General features: G+C 41.0%; 1 protein-coding gene across 3 annotated transcripts in view; it reads left to right on the plus strand.

The window, feature by feature from the left end:
• The window catches only part of macrod2 (mono-ADP ribosylhydrolase 2), a 388659-nt gene extending 366128 nt beyond the window's left edge, over positions 1 to 22531 (plus strand). The window contains exons 12-18 of one of the 3 annotated variants that reach the window (XM_071481180.1): positions 2755 to 2793; positions 3223 to 3264; positions 4628 to 4771; positions 5443 to 5511; positions 17779 to 17817; positions 18347 to 18418; positions 21198 to 22531. In XM_071481180.1, the coding sequence (XP_071337281.1) occupies positions 2755 to 2793; positions 3223 to 3264; positions 4628 to 4771; positions 5443 to 5511; positions 17779 to 17817; positions 18347 to 18418; positions 21198 to 21220 (428 nt within the window). In that variant the 3' untranslated portion in view covers positions 21221 to 22531. The remainder of the gene's footprint in view (positions 1 to 2754; positions 2794 to 3222; positions 3265 to 4627; positions 4772 to 5442; positions 5512 to 17778; positions 17818 to 18346; positions 18419 to 21197) is intronic. The other 2 variants (XM_071481181.1, XM_071481182.1) reach the window with 2 other exon arrangements.
• The last annotated feature ends 236 nt before the right edge of the window (positions 22532 to 22767 follow it).

A 22767-nucleotide genomic window follows, 5' to 3' on the forward strand; every position in this document is an offset into this window, starting at 1 on the left:
AAGCATGGCTCACAAGCACACTTACACTATGTTTGCCAGCGCACATTTCACATGCAAAAGGTCTTTGAGTGATAGCTGTTGGTCATCTCGGGGCCTTTTTTTCTTTACATGTGTCTCATGAATTTTTCAAGTTCTCCCCCTTTTTTCTCTTTTCTTTCTTTTCCTTTGCTCCAGTTGGCTTTAATGGAAGGAATAAGAGAGACAGGGCTGGGGGAAGAGATAGCATAACTAGACTGTGTCGGTGTGTGTGTGTGCGCAACTTAACGTGTTCACATTTCTATTCACCCCTGAATATGAAATACTGCTTTTACTTCCTACAAAATAGAAGTACAAAATATTATCTGTAGCTGATGTTTACTCAACGGTCATGCAAGTAGGACACACGGGGGAAGGTTGTATATCAGCATCTAAATTGTTTATGACTTTGTGATACTGTATCTCTGAATCTGATGTTGACAGAAATAAATAATTTACGTGTGTGTATGTGAGAGAAAGACACATTTTATTCAACAAAACACTACAAGGCTGTCACTCATTCAACTCAAGTGCAGGATAATACCTGAAATGTCCTTTTTATCTCCATATTTCTGAAAGTGGAATTCATGGGAGATTTGACACTAACAGTGCTGAGGTGTGGACTTTGGCCGGAGCCCCTCTGTGTGAAGTACGTCAGACCCTGATTCATGGTGAAGACAGTTTAGTACAGTGTGTGTGTTAGGTAGGAAAGCTGTGACAATGCTGCCACCTGCTGTTTGCAGCACATGAGTGAGCGGCCTGGAGGAGATGCTGGCTGGGTTGTAACTTAGTGGAGAGACAATGTTCTAATTTAACCTAACTTGAAGCCATTATAAATCATATCTGCCCTACATAGAATCTTTTGTTGTCTGCTTTGTGCACGTATCTGTGTCTTTACCCACGATCTCTCCCTTATAGCATCCTTTATCACAAATTGAACACTGTTCCATTCAATAAGCCAAATACGAATGATCAAATAAAAGAGAGGAAATTACATTCAGCCTTTTGTCGTATCTGATATATTGTTGTTTGGGATCACTTCAGACAGATTCAACAGCCACGCATAATTTTTAAATGCAGAAGAAAGGTTTAGGGTGACCTCATAGCCAGCAAAGCATTCATCTCAACTTGTTTTTCCCAATGAAGTATTCTTTTCAGCCCCCTGTCTGTGGCTCCATCTCAAAATGCCAGTCATGATTAATAGAAAGGATTGCCATCTACTGTGTGTCACCAGCATTCCCTGTGATGGACAGAGGCACTTGAGACAAACATGCACCACTGGTAGAACTGGCCTTTTTCCCATTTAATAGAGGCTGGCATTTTTATTGTTCTGAGTGCAGGGCAAAATTGCATAGATATGAAAAAATGGTTTCTCTCTGCAGCTTGTTAAAAAAGCAATTATGGAAGCTGCACAATAGCCATTGTAGAGCATGTTCTCTTATTGGTGTCATGGCTTTCATTTACTCAATTTGTCCCAAATGTCATTGGTTTGTGTGTGTGTGTGTGTGTGTGTGTGTGTGTGTGTGTGTGTGTGCGCGTGCATAACAATATGTGAGGGCGACAAGGAGGGTGGGGGTAATAGCTATGATGCATGGATTAAAGCTGTTTTATGTCACTATTAAAATCTGTCTTTTATACATATTTTGGACAAACTTTGCTGTGCTGTTATACAGTAGGCAGGTAGTTGTAGTTGGGCAGATTCTCTCATGACTTAATTTGAGGTTGATTTGGGAGTGTTGTATGTACAGTATGGTGACTGGAATTCTCCAGTGATATCTTTAGAGACCCCCAATAAGTATTTCTATACAGTTTTTTATGGATCTCCATGAATCGGTGAAAAATGATACCTGTTTAATATTTCATAGTATCATAGTGATACTACTCTGTTGTACTACACAACTACACTGTATATACACAATACTTTACAATAGTATTATGCCGATACAATTTGTTTTTATTTGTCTATGTTTTGTTTATGGTTTATGACCAAATATCTGAAAACAAAAGCCATCCCCATCCACCTGAGCTGAACTTTGTGTTCAATACGAGTTAGCAAAATAAGTGAGCTAACACTGTGAACCACAATGGTGAATGTTAGGCATAATAATACTAGCTTTTAACTAAATGCTACCTTTTAACTGTATGCATGTTAGCATACTAACATTAACATTAAACTCAAAGCACTGCTGTGCCTAATTACAGCCTGACAGAGCTGCTAGCCTGACTATAGACTCTGGTTCTATGCTAGAAATTTGAGACCCTGTTCATTGTAACTAAGATACACTGTAACCATCATAAGTTTGTAAGTCTTAAAAAACTGAAGCTCAAAGATGACTATGTCAAAGACTAACAAAGCTAACAAATAAATTGTTACACTTTAAACAAAATAAGGATTTATCCAAATGTTATTATCAAGAGCAATAGTAGGTTTTCTTCACAATAACCTGGAACATGGACAGAAAAACCCATTCTCATGTTTGAGTTTTTCTGATTGATGAATAAAAGATTTCCCCAATGTAAGAACACATTGGGAAAGTGAGGCTGCTGACACAGGAGCTAGACAGGACGCTGCTGTTTTTAAAATGTGGTGCCATCTCTCGCAAGATGAATCTTTTGCCGAGAGTTGAACAGTTTGTGATCATTAGTATGACGTGTAGCTTTGTTTTTCAGAATTAATGACTGGCGTTATCCCCATGCATGCTTGTGTTTGGTTGATGATTCCTTTCCCTTCCTTTTCAGGTAAAGAGGAAACAGGTGATGAAGAAGAGGGTGACAATGGTAATGTAGCTCTACGGACCATTAACACATGTTCTGAACCTCTCGGCGCTACCAGTGCTTCTTGATGTCATTTGTCATCAAAAATTGAATTTTCTCTCTGCTCCAGTTCAGTCTTTCCATCCTGTATGCTACTACTCTACGTTAAAAAAAAATAGTACTCTTATCACAGAGGCTTGGAACAAAGAAATCCCTCAATTATGTATGGCTTTAGAAGTGACATTCTTTTCCCCTTCTTTTCTGTCATTTAATTTATGCATGTCTTTGTGGTTCCATTGCTCTCATACCGCAGTACAAAGACAAAGCTACACAAAGAGATAGAATGAAAAGGCTGTTTGAGGTGATATCAAAAGCGAAGTCAATTCAACTCCAGGCTCCAGCAATGAACTCAAATGTTTTCTACTCTTTTGAATTCTTCTTCTGTTTTTCTAGATGCTTGGGGAAAAGAAGAAGAGATGGCAAGTCAAAACCCAGGTACAGTCAAGGCTCCAGCATGGATGGGGGTGTGATTTTGTGTTATTGTTTGTGTGCAGATTGCCACTACTCTACACATCACTCACTACTGAGAAGGAAGGAGCACAGACTGATCTGACTCTTATCTGTAGATGAAATGGGAATAGTAGCAGCTGAGCAACGTGCAGTTCGTTGCTGTGGTTTTCACTTGAGCTCAGAGTTTGATTAAAGACTTACCCTGATCAGTATTGTTAGCAGTAAAGGAATAACTAGTTTTAAGAAAACTCTAAATGCACAAGTATAACAGATCCCAAGACTCTGATGTGTTTTATTGTGCTGACAGAGAGAGCCTTAAGTGAACTGTGTGAGCTGCAAAGGGGCAACCATTAACTTGGAGCTAGAACCATTTTTCTTTCTCCGAATATCCTCTATGCTGCTGGTATATAATTAAGATTCTGAATTAGCATACTGGCAGTGAGCAGTGCCTCGCCTCTCTTCTGTTTTTGTTTTATTCAAATCCCATCCCATTGACAAAGATTTGACAGATAGAGCCTCTCTGAACATGAATTTTGTAGATATTCTATGAGAGAGTTATAGCAAATGCAGCCCTGGGATGCTATCCAAGGCCTGAGATATGTAATTACTTTCTCATGAGACACAAAACAGAGAGGTAGCACCTAGGAGGAGCAAAGATATGCGTTTTAAAAACAACACCTGCAGGCTAATTCAGCCAAAAATGCAACAGTTGCATCATTTTTGTATGTGTGTGTGTGTGTGTGTGTGTGTTGCAGATGAAAACAGATCAATATGTTGTTCAATTATGTGGTCTTGGTTACTTTGTAAAATATAACCTTATAACCTAACCTGCACAGCTCTTTATTAGCATGTTTATTTACTGCGAGTACTCTGTTCCTTTTATGTTGATTTGTTTCTTTAACTACTAATACTACACCCATACTCGCAAAAGGACTAGCATTTCCCTTCAGACTTTAGAAACCACACCATAGCAAATAAATAGTTATTTAGCAACAAACCAAATGACACTTTTATAACACCAACCATTACAACAAGTTTTATATCCCAAAGTGCTGCAAACACAACTAATCTACATTTAAACTTGTTTTTACTGCCCAAGTTAAGCTCTTGTTCTTCAGAAAACTGAGAGTTTTTCTTTCTTTCCTGACAACGTCCGTGCCTTTCAAAGTGGCAACGAAGCACCTGCTTGTGTGAAAATGTTTCTGAGGGATTTCTGTCAGCAGTAATAAAGTTTGAGCTTGTTTTTCTGCCGTGCGTTACAGGATTTAATGTGAAGGTTTTAACTCCATATGCCTGAATTAATGCTTCAGAACTTACTTTTTATATTTCAATGTTTGTGTGCTGACAGAGGAAAATTTAGGAGACGAGGAGCCAAATCAAGAAAAGGCTGTGGAGAAAAATGAAAACCAAGAGAAAGAGGAAGATATGGAATGCGAGGGCAGAGCTGAGGATAAAGGCATCAACAATGATAAAAATAAAGAGGGAGACAAAGGTATTTCCATAAGAGTGCATGTGTTTGTTTTTATCCTTTTACATCAAAAACTGTGAGGTGCACAAGTTGTCACTCACAGTATTAATGCTAACTTGAAGATTCAGGTGATTGTCTGATTTCCTTGTATTTATTTCATTTCTCATTGTATGTGGCAAAATACTCACTGGGCACAGAGTCAGACAGATATGAGCATGTCAGTTTAATTTTTGAACCCTGATGGTTGATTTAATGACAGCATGACAAAATGAAAACATAGATGTTTGCTTTTTTGGTTTACCAGCAGTCTTAAATTACATGGTTGGGAGATGGAACACACTATAAATGCACAATAAGGGTTTTCCATGCTAGAGTTTTTTTTTTTAATTTCTTCCTGTCAGTGTTTTGAATCTATGCAAATGTATCTCTCAGCACAGAATAAGCAGAACCAAGTGAGGAGGAATTGGGGCTGAGATTGCGTGCAGTATTACAGATTGGACATACAATATTATCACTGGAGCCTCACAGTCCACAGCACGTACACACACAAAGGCAACCATACACACACATAAAAACATTAACAACACTGATCTAACTCAAGACGGCAGGTCAGGCTTCTTTTTGCAGACGTGTGGCTGTGATGTCATGTAAATGTGTAATGTAACAAGCATCACAGCTTTGCTTCCTTTTTCCAGCAGAGGACGAGCAACCTGCTACGAAGACAGAGGGTGACGACACAGCCAAGTCCACGGTGGAGATGGAAGGCAAGATCTGATTTGCTTGGAATTGATTTGATTTGATATGATTTGATTTGACCTGATTGAGAGTCTGACTGACTGGTTTTCAATCAATGTGGTGTTCTCATCCAGTTTAGTGTATTTGTATACTTGTGTATTGAATTAGTGTGGTCAGCGCTGTTTCTGTTGTCTGCCGTCTGCCAAACTAGATTTCCTCTGGAATCAGATTCAGCCTATGTACATAGGATCTACTTTATCACCCATGCTCCACTTTGTACAGGCAGTCCTCAGGCATGGCAGGGAGCCTCAAGTGGCATTACACATCTTGGAAGCCATGGTGGAGGTGTGGAGAACAGCCAATCACAGCTGATTCCAAAATTAACAGCTTTGGCATATGTGCCCAGTGAGAAACTTGGATTGAAAGGGACACCTTCTTTGAACGCATCCATACTTACACCATTTTAACCCAAACAGGCAACTGTAACCGCGTAGCTATTTTCCCCACATCATATCAAAATCTAATTTGCTGCTAGTGCTTCAAAACAGCTTTGGAAATAATAAAGTTGCAAATAGTCTTTTTTTTTTTTTTTATTGTTAACAAATGCCTTGAAAATTGATGTCTACGTATCCAAAGCCCCATGTTCCTCTGTGGCGTACCCAACACTTTAACAAATCAGTGAGCCAAACCATTGCAGTGGGTGACACGCTCCTTCATTGAAACGAACATGGGAACTGTAGTTTATTTTTTGTCAATCCCATATACACCTTCCTGGTGCTGTAAATACTCACCATTGCACCAAATGTGTGTTAATCCACAGCTGAAAATAGTCCCCAACAAATACATGTTTTCTTGTGTGATAGCTCCATGATAAAGTCAGCCATTTCAATATAATCAGACCTTTACTCTTGTCTTTATTATCCCGTTTTTTCTCTGGCTCACATGGTCACTGATTAAGCGTGTTCTCTGGAGAAGTTGAGAGCTAGATTTGTGAACCCCAGCCTCTCCCACAGCTGCACTAACACAAAGGTCTGAGACACTCTCTCACCTCTATTTCACTTTCTCTTTGACTGACATTCAATTAATTTAGGATGAGAGTGAGTATTCCAGATAGATCTGTCTGAGATAGCCTCCTCCATCCTCTGTGAAGAGCCACTGGAATACGTCCTACAAACACTACAAGCTTTCCATCACTGGAAAGCCTCACTCCAGCCTGTTGATTGTGTCTTGCCTGTGCCCGCCACTGCCTGTCACTGTCTAGGGTTACTATGGGCTGTGTGCTGTGTTGTGGCATTGTCGAGCAGTAAACAGCGGTGTCATTCCTGATTGCAGGCAGATTGTGTTTTGTATAGAGGAGCAGGGCCTTGGACAGAGTGCAGACCCAGACTGCCTCGGATATTGAATCTCATGCAGGCCAACGCTGCCTGGCTCGGCCATGCGTAACCAGTTATTCACAGGACAAGACCAAATGATTCCAGAGCCAATACCCATTATTAAAAATAATAACTGTAATCAGGCTGCCTGCTCATGGCCATAGAGGTTAAATCTGCTTCATTGAAAGGAGTAATAAAATGGCTCATAACGATGGGAGGAATCAGTAATGAATCAAACAATCTGAGGACAGCTGAATATGAGATTTTTACACACATACACACACATTTACATACACCTACTCATGAGTCCAAGTGTGTGTGTATGTTTCTGTGTCTGTGTTTCTTCTGTCTGAAGTCTTAGCTGGTCCAACTACCTTATTTTTCGTGTTCTTGCCAATGTATTATATTCACAAACAAGGAGTAATTTGCGAGCACAAATAACTGAGAGATGGTGATATATGTTTTGGATTCAGTCTTTAATTTAGTTTTCTTCTCTTCATACCCTCTTGGCAGTCTGGTAATGTCTCTACAGAAACAGGAGAGGAGCTTATTGTGATAGCAGGCAAAAATGTATATATTTGAACAAAATGTTGCCAATCATTCAATTTGATTATAAATCTTTGATATACTGAATTATTTTTCTGCTCTGTGTCAAGGGCAGACTCCTTACGTCAGACATCACCATTTTAGAAATGAGCTGATGCTGCCAACATGCTAACAGTGGCCAAAAAGAAAGATAAATCTGATGCTATGATCAGAGCAAAAAAGAGTTTGCTGTCTCTTGTAGTCTTTTCTCTTTAATCCTACATTATACTCTGTTAGATAAATGCTTTCTAATTTGTTATATGGTTAATTATTCAGTCACGTTGATCAGTCATGAGTTGTTTGCCTCTGAGCAGCATCCACTGTACTGTAGCACACATCGAACCGGCTATACTGCACCTGTGGCTGTGGATGCATTTGATTTCAAAATTACCAGCTCGATACCTTCCAGTCCTGTGAACATTGTCATAGCAGGAGGCTTCACTGATTAACCTCGCAATGAACAGGCCACACTGTACAAATTAGTGATCCCACGTTGCGGGATGTGATATTGACAGACACGTCTCTATGGTCTTCTCACATATCATCCTTTGCATTTGCACATTTATATCCACAAGCTCCCAGTTGTCTGCAATGTCTGCTGACACCCTGTAGTTCTCACATAGCTCAGTATTGCACATATGGAAGTGTGTTTTACAGCTAAGCATCCCATCCCACCTCAGTCACACAAAATAACATAACACAAGCTAAGGAAAACAGCTTCATGTTTTATTCATTTTCACCCTTGTCATTATTATAACTTGTTAATGTAATAATTTATTCAATCCACAAACATTCCCTTACAATAGATATAGTTCTTATTACCAAACTTTGCCATCTGTTTATATTGCAGGTCTGTTCATATAAATATGTTTATTCTTAATTTTAAAATATTTAGTAATTAATTATAAGCAACCACGAGCCATAAGATCCTAACAATATACAACAAACATCAATTTAGCTGTGTAGAGTGTATGTGTGGAGTAGAGATATGTGAGGAGGTAGGCAGAGGAGAGATTTTGTATTTTACATCACGCTGCGCCTCCACTAAATGAATCATATGTATTAGATATCTCCCTGCACAGGCAATGAGATTCTCTGATATTTGGGATGTTATAAAGGCTCCCCAAATTGAAATAGGAATCCAAGCAGTCTTTATTTATGAATATTCATAACATGCCTCAAAATGGAAATAGGGGCTACAATATATTGTTATTGTATTTGAAATGTCTGTCCAGCAAGCCTGATTCTGGTGACTTGAGAGGGAGGGCACCCGCTTCAATAAGCTCACGAACCACCCATAAATTAAAATAAGACTCTCTTTGCCTAAAGCTACGAATAAATAAATCTGAGTTGTGAACAGAAATTGTTTTTCCTTCATGCAGTGTGATTCAGGAGTCGATAGCTATTGTCTTAGCTCCAAAGGTAAGATTTAATGGCTGCAAAGATTCAATGCCACTGAGTAAACAGCAGCTCTTCCTTGTTTCCGATTAAAGTTGGAGGAAGTTTTAACTGCTAAGCATTTGCCATGTCATGCAATGCACCAACACAATCCTGAATAAAGTCTGTGATGTGCGTGACTGTTCTGTGATGGGATTTCCTATTCCACTGCTAGTCAGCTTAGTCTCTACCTATTATCCACACAGCCTTTTTAAATATGGCCTAAAGACAGTCCTGTTCCTGTTATTCTACTCTTGGATATACAATACGCCCGAAAATACAGCACAGACAACCTTGCAACTTCAGGAGCCTGAAACTTCAATATGTCACTGTTTCTTATATTTCCCTGCCTTTGATGAAGCCGGTCTCTTCTAGAGGTTGACAGTAGGATGTCAGCAGCACCTTGACTATGGAAAGACACTACAGAGAATACTTCAGAGGGGTGGTCTCTGCTTGAACGTGAGTGCAGACCTGCAGACCATACGGAGGAGTAGGGGGGCAGACTGTAATAGCATACTAAAGCCTGGCAAGAGGAACCCTGCAGGGGAGATGGAGAGAAAGAGGATGGAGAGACAGACAGACCCAGCAGGCCATCACAACAATCTCAGTCTCAACACAGCAGACAGACAAGCCACCATTACATCAGCCCAGAGGCTGCTGGAGCTGACACTCCCACTGCTCATCTCTCCCTTGATTTTTCTTTGTTTCCTTTTCTCTCCTTAGACCTGTTGTGAAAAAACATTACTGCAGTTCATCCTCATTATCCACAAGATTTCACTTCTTTATGGTTACGTGATTGTCTTAAATTTCATGGCTTTCTATCTCCAAATGTTTTTTTGTTTTCTTTTTTACTCTGTTGGCCAGGATGTGTTAAGCATTGATGGCTGCAACTGCTTTATTTAGCACTGTGACTCTGCCGCAACTGCTCGCTGTATGTGAGGCTCTGAGCAGAAAGCCCAGCTGCATCCACAAGTGCCATATGGTACCCAGGAACCACATGTATGTCGTGTACCCACCTCTCTTCCTTTTAAGATCCACAAACAGTAAAAAAAAATGAATCAAAACGAAGCCACAACAAATCCCCTTCTTACAACTGTCATAAGAATTGCTTTTATTCTCTTATTTGCAAGTGTTATTAGCGGATGTTATTGATTTCTATGTATTTTACTCGCCCAGTGGTACGGCCTGTGTGTCAGAACAACACGCCGACAGAAATGCCTCCTCTGAAATACAGCAGACTTGCCATTGGCAATGTGAAGGTACTCACAGCACAGTGACCCTGTGTGGTCGCTGTTTTGTTAAAGCATCAAATACAGAGTGGAATTTTTATTAATCCACTGGAAAACAAAAGATTTTTTTTTCCTTGAATAATTTATCCCAGAATTCATTGGTCTGTTCCATTCAGAATTTGTTGTTATTGAACTGCGGTTTGCATTTTATTCTTTCATCCACAATTGCAAAAAGGATTTGAAGCTTTGCTTAATTGGTTGTTTTGTGCCCTTTTGTCTTGGTCCTTTGTGAACAATGGAATACTGGTGGTGTAAATCTAATTCTGGAGAGCAATGCGGTCTTTCCAGTGGCTATGAGTTGTCAGCACACAATTAACTTTTGGCATAACATTGTATACTGTAACACTGAGTGGCTCCTCAGGGAGCAAGCTGCCACTGGCTGAAGACTTTAGGCTATGCTTGTGTTTTATGGCTTTTCACACGGACTGTGAAAGCCCAGGAACAGCAGCTACACCAATCACAGCCCTGCTGAGGCATTGTGTAGGAGTGTGGGCAGGAGACTACTTATCTGTATCTGTATTAATGCAGCTTTTATTGTTTAATTCCATTTGGCTTTGCTCCTCATTCTTCAACTCAATGTGACTCTTTTTTTTTTTTTTTTTTTTTTTTACTTGTTTTGTTAGGTTTAGGAGCCTGATTCCTGGAGATTTCAATATGAAAAAGTTTCACTTTTCAAAAGATCTGTTGATCCCTTGGAGTCTGTATGAATTGTGTTCTTTGCCATCATTCCTCGGCACAACAGCATGCTCCATCATTTTGTAAAGTCTTCCCACTGATGAGAAACACAGGACTCAGATCATTTAGCTGGAGATGGAGAATAGACCAGCAATGTGCACAATGTCCATTATGTTGGTCACCTCTGGCCAGAAGCCTGCTTCATTGAGGGGGGCCTCATCTAACAGACCAGAAGGGACACACTTTTTCCACGCTCCTTTGAAGTTCCTCTTTTGATCAGCTCCCTTATCATTTCTCCACCCCTCTGTTTGGTTCACAAAAACACCAAATGAATCAACTCTGAGCAGAGTGAGAATTTGTCAGCCAGCAGAGATGCAGCGAATGTGTGTTTGAAAAGTCTCAAACAGATTTTAGTCTCTATCACACACACACACACACACACGACCTTTGAAAAGACACACATATACAGACACTGAGTGACGAGTGATCTCTGTGGAGGTGGCAGTGAGGGAGATGAGATGGTAGCAGCCCTTCAGTCTGAAACAGGAGCAAACCCAGGAGGAATACTGACAGCAATGGTCTTTGAGACTGAGACATGACATCTGGGACTATGAGTCTTTAAACTCTTTGGACTGCAAAGGTCGTTGTGCGCTTAACTCAGTCTGATGCATTAATAAAAATATAACATGATACTAGAGCTGTAACTTTTAGTCCATAAACTGATCAGTAGATCAGCAAAAAATATTTTTTAAGCAAAAAATGCCAAATATTTTGTGTTTACAGCTTAATGTTTTGAAGTGCAGTCCATTAGACCATTTAAAATACTGTTGTAGTTGAAGCTCTAACAATATGACACAATTCAGTGAATATCTCATGTTTTGACTGTGATTAGAAAGAGATACATCAGAATAAGTCATCAGAGAAAACACTGCATTGGACAACAACTGGGCAAATAATCAACAAACACTGGTGAAGTGAAAACATGTAAAAGTGTCATGACAGTTACATCAGATGCAATTTCTTCATTCTCTGTAATTATATCTCCATTAGCCCCACACCACTCACACAGTGCTTCTACTGAGATCTACCAATCAAGCTGCTCTCTTGCTGACCTTTAAATAATAGACAGCTGCTCTGCCTGCTTTTCACTGCAGTCTAGACAAGCTCTGTGATTATATCGACCGGTCCGATCCATGATCTTCTGTGGAAAACCTTGAGCTGCCCAGAAGAGGCATCACTTCATAACTGCAAATCTGTCAACTGGCCTGAGCCGTGTCCTTGGTGACACAAAAACATCCAGGCCTTCCTCTATAAACATGCTGCCTCTACACCTTCCTCAGCTGCGGTGTGTCCTATTTCAATGTATCACAAGGGTGGCGGTGTGGGGCGGGGGGTCAGCCAGATCACCTTGTGTCAGATTCACCGGTCTTCTGCAAGACTGACTGTCTGCGCCTTGATATAGTAGAGCACAATAGGTATTGAAGACGGCATTGGGGCAGCTTCCTGCAGCAGGGCCGCTAGCACCACAGAGAGAGCCCAAAGATTATGTAAAGTAATTCAGCGAGTGATGAGAGAGGAGCAGGCCACCACTGACAGCAGGTTTAGCAGGTATGTAGGTCACACAGGGGGAGGCCTCTTTTGCATTTTCTCCCTTCCATGTCTATTTTTGTGTTGTCTCCATTTCTCACTTCTTAACTTAATCAGTTATTCACTCACTCCTTTCATCTCTGCGTATCTCAGTGTTCTCGCTCTTTTCTTATCTTCTGACAGACCACGGTGACCGTCTCACTCTGCCTTCGACAAGGTGGGGAGTATAAAAAGACTAAAAAGAGAGATCAAGAGTGAGAGACATTGCCAGTGGAGACAACATTTTTTTACTGGCTTTCCTGTTTCTTTCAACCCCATTTCTTATCAAAGGTTTGCCAGTGGTCATTTTCCCTTTTTATATTTTTTGTAAGATATGTTGTCAACTGTGCCCTCTCTTTTCTCTGGCCATCTCTCCCTGCCTTCTAATCATCTTCACTTTCTCTTGAATTGTAGCTTAACCCCAAAGCAGATGGTGTCCTGCTCTCTGTTCAGTCATTCAGAGTACTTTGTGTTTTCTCATCTTGTCAAGCATGGCCCAGGCCTGTGTAATGAGCTTGGGCCTTTTCAGTCTGTTTAGAGAACCCTGACCCAACTCAGAGTTGCCCCACCGCATCTACCGCTGCAAGGTTACCGAAACCCACAGGGGAGCACAATGCTACTTAGTGTCCACAACCCCTCGGCCTTTTCTTAGGGAGAAGAAAGGCGGAATATTAATGAAGACTCTTGGCTTTTCAGGAGGGTAGCGGTAGAGAGGGGCGGTCACAGTGTTTACTGAGCAGGCTTGTTTTCGTCTCCCTAGCCTGCAGGTCACAGCTCAGTGCTCTTTAATTGGCCCAGATTGTCAGACACCGTTCCATCTCATAGCAAAGAAAACTCTGGCTATCAAATGCTGACCCACCCCTCCTCACAAAATCCTTTTTTTCCCTGTTCTTAGAGTTGAAGCTTATGCAGCTGAGGTATTTCCACAAGCCTGTTCTATAAACTTAACATTAACATATGAAAATGGGCTGCTTTCCACATTTACCAGCTCATTAGTTCTTTTGGTCAGGCACTTGTTGGGGTCCACCCGCTCTTGTTTTGCTTGAGAAGGGAGATGTCTTTAATTATCTTTGCACTAGGCATATCAGGCCCAAAGCTATTAGTCCATGCAAAGTTCAATGAGGGGCTCTTTGATACTTGTTTAATATACATGGCCCAATGCAGACGAGGCCCAAGTCCCTCATAGACCACCCAGTTTGCACTCTGAAATTAATTCTATTTTTTCTTCTGAAAGGAGATGGAGCTTTTTAATAGATACTGTTACTGACCTTGACATTTTCCTATCATACTCTCTCAAGATGAAGTGCTGTTGAGCAAGCAGTGGTCCTTTCTGCTTCATAAAAGCCACAGAAAGCAAAGACCTTTACCGGATATTTGATTAACTCAAGCAAAATAGAAATACTCAGTGCGATCAGCATCAATAAACTGTGATGTATTTAATTTCTGCACTTCACAAAAGATACTGTGGAACTGCTGGGAAGTGAAAGTAAGGTTGTTGTGGTTTTCAGTAGCTCCTGGACACAGATTGTGAGTAGGCTGGGATCAAAGCTCCAGGACCTCTTCAGACACCGAAGTCCAGCTCTCCACACCACGGTTTGGGGATCAAATGAACAGGTGAAATTCTCCTGGGGAACTGACACTGTACGGCACAGATACTTGTGCACCTCCATCGATTTTTATTCTTCCACTGCTCAAGAAAAGAGGGAGTTGAATGAGAGACAGAGAGCTGTCCTGTGGCTGAGGGACAAAAGGAACCTCCTGTTCTGCTCAAGGCTTCTGTCTGGAACATTAAGCAGAGACGGTTCCCATGCTGCCGTGCAGTTGACCCACAGGGAAGGCAGTCCCTGTGGGCTGACTGAGCTGGAATGACAAGAACATTAAAACTGGTGCAGAGGCAGAACGACAAACACTGTTCAACAACGATGCGAAATAATGAGAAAACCTGAAGCTACAGCGGATCAAATATCGATCTCTCTTATTTGTATCATGTTTAAAATCTGAATTCACCATTGCTGTTCAGTCTCAACATGTTCCCTCTCATGGCTGAATACTGTGCTGCAGTACACTAATGCTGACCAACAAAACGCTAACTACCTCTTGTCTAATAAATGAATTGAAGGTGGGGGGGGGATGTAATTTTCTGCTTGTCTGCATACAAGGGTGACTTATGCCCAATTCTCTTCCTTCCTCTCCCCTCTCTTATGTGTGTAAATGTGAGCGCGCACACACACATTTTCTCATTCTTCCTCTTGATGGGTTTTCTCTCTGCGATGTTTTCACTGAGCGTCTGAAAGGTGGCGTCTTAAGTGACGAGAAAAGTTAAAGAATGTGAAAGTTTGACGAACGTTTAAAATGTTTTCGATCTCCTGCGCGACCTCTGTGCACTCGTAAATTAATCTGTCACCACTGAAATATTATAACTTGAAGGATAACATAAAGATAAACTGATTACTGCTCTTAGATGTGAAAAAAAATGCAAATTAGATACCCCTTTAAAACTTTGAGTACCTCTCACCCTTGCTGATGTTGCCTACAGTGTTTTAATGGTGAAATATCATGCAATTAGTGTAAACCAGTTTTATTCCCACTTTCTTTAGACCCCCCATAATAACCCACACTTTTTAAAATTCTCTCACCATGCATGCTGATAAACATACATACTAACATGGAGGGTGGGAGACCCAGTCAAGGACCCCTCAGGGTCTTTGGTCGTGGCTGTAAGAACCACTGGTGTAAGCTGTCTAGTTTCCTGCTGAGGGAGTCAATTCAGTCTGCTGTTTTTCTCCTCTTTTCCTCATCAACTCTCTGTGGACTCTTTCTCTCCTTCACCAGAACCTTGAGAGAGCCCCGTTTTTTCTCTCTCCCCCCATCTTATTTATGTGTTTACCACAGCACACTCACATCCTCCCCTAAATGATAGCCCCTCCACTGTCAGCACACAGGAGTCAAATTAGAGAGGGAGACAGACCAATGGTGCTGTGCCCTCCGAGCTTCAGGCAGGCAGGGGAGGCTGGGGCTGCTATCAATTGAAATTCTGAGCTTTTGGCTTTGTTTTGATCAGTGCTGGATATTAGAGGAAGAGGATGCCACCCCAGCACCAAGACTGTGTTGTTATTACCTGAGAGAGAAGAGGAAAGGAGCATCTGGAATGAGGCCAGAGCTTCAGTGAGCTCCTGCTGCTCACACAGCCGTGCCATGCTAGCTCGCATAAAAAGGCAGACATGATGAAGGCTCTGTTCCAACACGAGTCATAACATCAGGCACATTTCACATGTCTTGCCATCAGCTTCAACATTCACAGTGTAATTATGTGGAAAAGTGTTAATGCATCACATTTCATGGGTATGCATAATTTATTGCAGCAGTATTGATAGCATACGCCTGCCTCTCGTGCATATGTGGTACAATATGTTTGTGTATTTCCTGACAATTTATTCCATTATTTATTATCAATTTATTGCCTTTTTGATTAATTTATAATAAAGCAAAAAACATTAAAGGATAGTTCCTGGTTATTACAATTTGTTTTGGTGGTTTTGGCCATTTGGGCGATTGTGGAGGTAGAGTGGGTCGTCCACTAATTAGGTCCAGGCTGCATGTCAAAGTGTCTATGGGCAAGATACTAAACCCCACGTTGCCCCTGATGGTCGACCCATAAGTGTATATGTGTGTGATATATGAATGTAGGAGTGAATGGGTGAAAGTGCCTTGAGTGGTCAGTAAGACTAGAAAAGCACTGTATAAGTGCAAGTCCATTTACCATTTCTGTCAGTTATGATAATTGTACTCAAAGTCAGTGCTGAGCACACAATTACCTCGCTACAACGGCAGGGCAGGAAGCACAAATAAGTTTTAAACTAGTCAAGACTGATTATGTTACATGACAATATTTGGAAGTAAAACCAAAAGTCAGTGCAATCGAAGACACACAACTGAACGAAGTTAGACAGGTCTATAAACTATATGTTTACACTGACAGCTTTGACATTTCTTGACCACTGGACTGATGTTGCCATGTTCCTAGATCCCGGCAATTAGCCTGATGATGGTAATGTGATTATTATTGATTAAAATAAGATTACAGCACAGCATGAAGTTTCTGGGTTTGAACCTACCGGCAGCCTGTACTCCAGCTTCCTCCCACTGTCCAAAGACATGGAGGTTTAGGTTAATTGGTGACTCTAAATTGCCTGTAGGTGTAAATGTAAGCTTGAATGGTTGTTTTCTCCATATGTCATCCCTGTGATAGACTGGTGTACCCAGCTGGGATTGGCTCCAGCCCTCCTGCAACCCTATGAGGATAAGCGGTGTTGATAATGAATGAATGAACCCTTTAGATAGTTTTGCATACAAGAACATAATGTTATTTCACCTCCAAACAGCTCCATGCCTCAGATCAAAAAATAATAAAAAAAAAAAAAAAAACATATTAAATAGTTAGGGTGAGATCATTGTTGCTTCATCCTTCCTGCTTTTCACCAGTCCTTGAGTCCCAGGGGTCGTCTGAGGGAGAAGGAATATCCTTCCAAAAATGTTGCAGTAGATTAAATCAGTTTTAAGTTGAAGAAGCAGTGTAATATATGTTATCTATAGGTGGCTGTTTACAGGTCTAAACTGAAGCAAAGGTAATAAGTAAGAACCTCTGCAACCTGACACATTTATCCAAACTTGCATTTACTACCAGGGAACCTGTGTTACTATAAGGGATTAAATAACCTTGTCAGCAGACTTGTTGCTGTAAATATACAGAACAGTGAAACCATTTTGGATTCCACACGTTCTTCTATCACGCCTAAGCAGTTGTATTTGTTTACATCATCACTGGATCGCCTGGGGAGAGTGGTTATTTTTATGGCGTGCTTTGTTTGGATGATTGTTGTTGGGGTGGATGGGGGGGTTGAGGGGGATGTCTCAGGCTGCCTTACAGGGCTCGCAGTCTGTAATTAATTTTGCATGTGTCTCTCTCTCCCTTCTCGCGTTTGTTTTGTTCTTTTCTGAAGTATAACTCTTCAGGAAGGCACTGTATTTCCAGGCATGAGAGACTGTTCAACATCACCACAAATGTAAATGTGAGGCAACTAGTATCATGGTGCTTAAATTCCTGGATTGGTTTGGGGATAATCTTTTTTGAGCAGAATGTAATTTGATAAAAGATAAAAGAATGGAATAATAAGAGTGGAATAATAAAAAAAAAAAAGCAGAAATGATTACTTTTACTAATACCTAAGCCTTTTATGCACTGCATCTGCATGCATGCATTGACTTTCAAGATGAGTAACACATCTTTATCCATATGTGATCCACATTACAGATGTCTCTGAGATCAACAACACTGGCACCAGCAATGGAGGTGAGTAAAGATCATGTTTTTCCCCCCATGAATTAACACTCTGGGCACTGTGAAGCATCATGGAAACCAGCCACTTAACAGAAAGCCCTCTGCTCTCTGCTGCCCGCATCCTTTCCCTCATTTCTTCATTTCCTGTCTCTGCTACTCATGGGTGGATACTTCTGTCAACATACATGCCTACATTCAAGTGTCACAGTGCATATTTGTACTTTGATTTTGTGTTGAATGCATTTCAGTTTCCATAGTGAGACCTCCAGCCAGCACCAGGAACTAATGTAGATTCTTATTGGGGTTTAGATACAAAACTTTTATTAGATACTTAGATGTTCACATCCAGTTCAATCCCCATGAATATTGTAACTATGAACTCACTCAGCTTGGCAGAGCAGAGAGATTGTTTATCTAAATTGATGCTTTTCTACACAGGATGAGGGGGCAACAGATTGCTTGATTATCATTGCCTCTCCTCATATTTTCCCCTCTCTCACTCTCGATTCTTGTCTTTTTCTCTCACCCTTCACTTGTCTAGAGGAGATGAAAGATTGCGTCGAGAGCTCAGGAGAACCAGATTCAATTCCAACTGACAGCATTCAGTCCAAAGGTAAGGGCATGGAGGAAGCACTCACACCACGCACTTATCTTGCACTCATCTCTATTTATAAGCAGATTCTTATTAGTAGCCACAGCTGCTGAATTAAAATTCCCTTCATCCGGAGAATCCTCAGCACTGTGCAGCCGAGTGTTACCCAGCGTCACCCTCCTCGTCTCAGTTTTTTCCCCTGCCTGTCTCCATCTCCATGTCTCTGTAGAGGCAGGTGGCAGGCAGGCAGTTTGTATGTGCTCCTACAGGGCCAAATGCATTTGTAAATCGTCTCTACCCATTTCAAGTCTGCGGCTTTGACCCTGATATTTTGGTATAAACGTGTCAGCATGTCTTTGGAGATTGAGTGTGATGAATTACCTGCAAACTCAACTATCAGACATTTAATAAATCAAGTGTGTAATGCATATTATTTTACTATGCAGCCAACACAGACGGCAGGGGCAATAATCATGCCAATAAATCATATTTGATAAGGATACCGCGTTGTTGTTATTCTCAGGTCTCCGTTGAAATTTAGGGTAATAAGACGGCATGTAATTTGAAAGTAGACATCTATGGAGAGTGCTATGAATTTCCATGTCTGCATTTGTGGCTCTTCTGTGAGGCTCTGTTGAGTTTTTGAGCCAAAGAATGGGATTTAGATTTGGGCGTCATACAGTTTCCAGGTAGAATAAATTCATTAAGCAACTGTTGCGAACAGATTGTCAGGGTTGAATAAATAGAAAATGCTAGCAGCACATTAAATAACTTGGCAGAGACTAAAGGTTTGATGTAGAAAGGAGAGAGCTTAAACAAGACCAGACAAATTACCAGAAAAGAAAAAGCTTGTTGTTGTGGCTTAGGGCAGGCCTGGTGTTGCAGGTGAGCATAAGGGGCCTGGGCCCGCCCACTTGTTTAATTGGCCCATCCTAAACGAGTGGGAGTACAAATATTTTCTTACCCTTTACTTTTAATTAGTAGAATTAACATGTAAATACACTATAAAAACTTTAAAATAGTTTCCCTTCCTCAAAGACAACATTTATCAGGCTATATAGCATGTGTGAAGTGTGGACCAATCACAACAGGCCGTTTTCTGGTGACTCAGGCCTGTCATGCATGCACATGATGGTTTTCAGCAGCAGATAATGCGCATGCAGCTTCTGTTGAGACTGAGAGAAAACAACGTGGGCAGGACGGGAGGTGGAGCTGAAAACTCCTGCATGACTTCATTGTCTCTGTGTTGCCTTGAAACAATAGGCCGCTTCTGTTGAGACAAGCTTATGAAATGACAGCGCAGCACGCTACTCTCTCTCTCGTTAAAAGTCAATGTAGCTCATTCAGCAGTCAATCTCTCTTCCTGCAATCAATTTAAACAAGTAATAATCCAGCCAGATGATCCAAACAAGATGGTATGATCTCAAAGTGATTCAAAATGTCAGTGTTGTAAACATATGGATGTATTGGTCTACAGCAAAAAATAAACATGATAGATAAAATATTATGATTCATCTTTGCACAATTTGAGCAATATTACTGTGTGTGCTGTTTGTAATAGATACAAACTGAGGTGGGTAAATAATAAGCAATGTCGGCATTGAAAATGTTGTAGAAAAAGATTGAAAGTGTCATAATCAACCAGACAAAGGCCCAGCCGAAACTGAAGTCGTGGTGCCGTGCCTGGCTCAGGGTTGGATGGAGGAATGTGTGTATATATATATATATACACACATATATATGTAAACCTCATTTTAACCTGAACCCTAAAACCAAGTCTTAACCCTCAAAAAGCAGTCTCTACCCGTGGGGACCTGAATTTCTGTCCCCACAGTGCCACAAGTGCCCATAGAGCACACACACACACACACACACACACACCCCTCCATATAGTCAGTGTGAAAGCAGTCGTTAAAACTGACTGACATAGTTTGGAAATATGTGAAAATATTCATTCGAAAAGTCTATCATTATTAGTTATAGTTTGACAGAGAGGTAATGAAGGTAGCGTGCTAACGTTGTGAGCTATTGCTGCATTAGCCTAAACAAGATGGCAGCTGTCACAGTTCACAAACAATAAACATCTCATGATGTGAAGAGATCCAGATTCTGCCTTTGAGGTGCTGAAATCAGTTTGAGGTGTGTCTTCGTTTAGTTTGAAATGCTCTGTGACACTGTTTGCATACTGGCTTCTGGTTGTCTATAACTTATCCCCAATGATGATCCACCTCAAAGACTTTCCTCTACTGCCAGCTTCACATCAATATTTCCACGTCTGCACTAGAACTGATGCGACCCTCAGGAAATCACAACATAGCGCATTTCTGAGTCTATAGAGCGATTACTGTAAAATATATTATGACGACATTCACAAATCCAACAAGACAAAATCCCCGTGGATTAATGACCCCATGGTCTTTCTCTAAACCCAACATTAGGATAAACTCCATGACTACAGGTAGGACCTGAGAATAGCAACAGTTATTGTCTCTGATTATTCCTTTGGTTTGTAAAATGTCAGAAAATAGTGAAAGATTCTCATCCAAATTTCTTAAAGCCCAAGGTGGTGTCAGCAGACCTTAAGATTTTCAGTTTACTGTCACATATGACAAAGTAAAGCAGCAAATCCTCACCCTTTTCATTTTGTGGGTGTAATGACCATCTCAGCCTAGCAGAGCTTGTTCTAATCTTCATTTCACAGTAATCTCTTCTGCAGAAAACTAGATGTGATATCATTCTCAAACCAGTTATTCAAACATGCAGTGTCTAATTTCACACTATGGATTTGTTTTCCACCCAGACACTGGTGAGAAGAAAGAATGACCAGCTGAGGGAAAGGACAATCAACCTCATCTGACAGCCAGCAAACTGTGCGAAGGCCAACCACACTGGTGTCAGACTGGCCCATGTCAGTATGGGCTCTGACACTGGACCAGGGCAACCAGTTACTCACAAGATGCTCACATTCCCAACTTTATTTCGCCTTTTCCTTCTTTGTTAAGAAACTACTCATCCCTGAAGTATGTATGTACTGTATGTATATGTATGTATGTACAAAACCTTACTATAGGACTTGAACATATCAACCAGAAAAGATGAGCCATACCTCACTGTGTGTTAGAGTCATACATCATTTTGTCAGCTGGGTGCAATGAGATAAACCAGGTTCAAGTCTGTGTTTGATCTAAACCCACTGTGAGAGCTTGGTGAAGCTGTCAGAGGACAGCAGCCACAGCTCCTTCATGTTGACACTGCAGGCTGGGTGATGCTTAACATCAACCATCCTTTTGTTCTTACAACTGAAATACCACACCGCCACAGTCATGATGACATCCAACAGTGGGAGAACGTGACAACACCCTCCATTTGTAAGCCTCTTTTGCGGCGCAACACACTGACACCTGCCATGTCTCCTCACGCGCTACCGCAGCTCGAGCTCCATTGTTTATTCAAAATCAGCCAGTACCTTGATTCAGTCAGGCGATGTGCCACTCCCAGGCCTGCTATCTATCTAACATCACTGATAATGTCCCATCTCCTTCGCTGCTGTAACTGCAGCTTAGCTCGTTTAACCAGGAAACTGTTCATCAGCACCCACGCACACTAAAGAGGATGTGTGTCTTTTAACAAATCAATTACTTACCCCCCCCCCCCCCACCTCTTTGTTTATTTGACATTTCCAGTGCATGCCAGAACGTTGCTTTGAATTTCACCAACATAAACAGGAATTGCAGTCCTCTTGGCTTCCGCTTGTCTCCTATCCAGTTTGTCTTTCACTGTATCGAAGGAATCTGCCTTATTTCGTATCAAACTACAAAATCACAATCACAGATCTGAGGAGGTGGTCCAAGTATGAATTCTTGGTTGTGTATTGCTTGCTGATGATTAGTAATTTTAAGTACATCATGTAATGGCTAATACCTGTTGTTAATGGTATCTTGGTTTTTCCTCAGTTGATTTTGAAAAATGGTTTTGGTTTCTTTTTAAATGTCGGTATGATTCATGAATTATTTTCAGTGGTGCCATACAACAGATCAGATGAAATAAAGTTCTATGAAATGATGCCTTCATACTTTGATGTTTGCTTTGCTAAACTATAACAGAAACAGCTAATAAAGTTTAAGGTGGAAGCCATGTCTCAGTTTTTGATGTGCATTTTTGTGTGTCTTGTTTTTTTCTTGTGTCACAACAGTAGCTAATATTTTCTGTCATTTTAGTAGAAGCTGGTACAGTTAATTTCTCCTCAGTTCACACATGTGAAATTGAACAACTGTAACAGAACGATCAGTCGTGTATCTCTGAGTAGACAGAAACAATTAGTGTGTCCTGTGATCTCCAGCATGCTGCCTCTCTGGCCCTCAGGCTCCCTC

The sequence above is a fragment of the Trachinotus anak genome, unplaced genomic scaffold (assembly GCF_046630095.1).
Source record: "Trachinotus anak isolate AG129_WGS33_773 ecotype Australia unplaced genomic scaffold, CSIRO_AGI_Tana_v1 ptg000007l, whole genome shotgun sequence".
Taxonomy (NCBI): domain Eukaryota; kingdom Metazoa; phylum Chordata; class Actinopteri; order Carangiformes; family Carangidae; genus Trachinotus; species Trachinotus anak.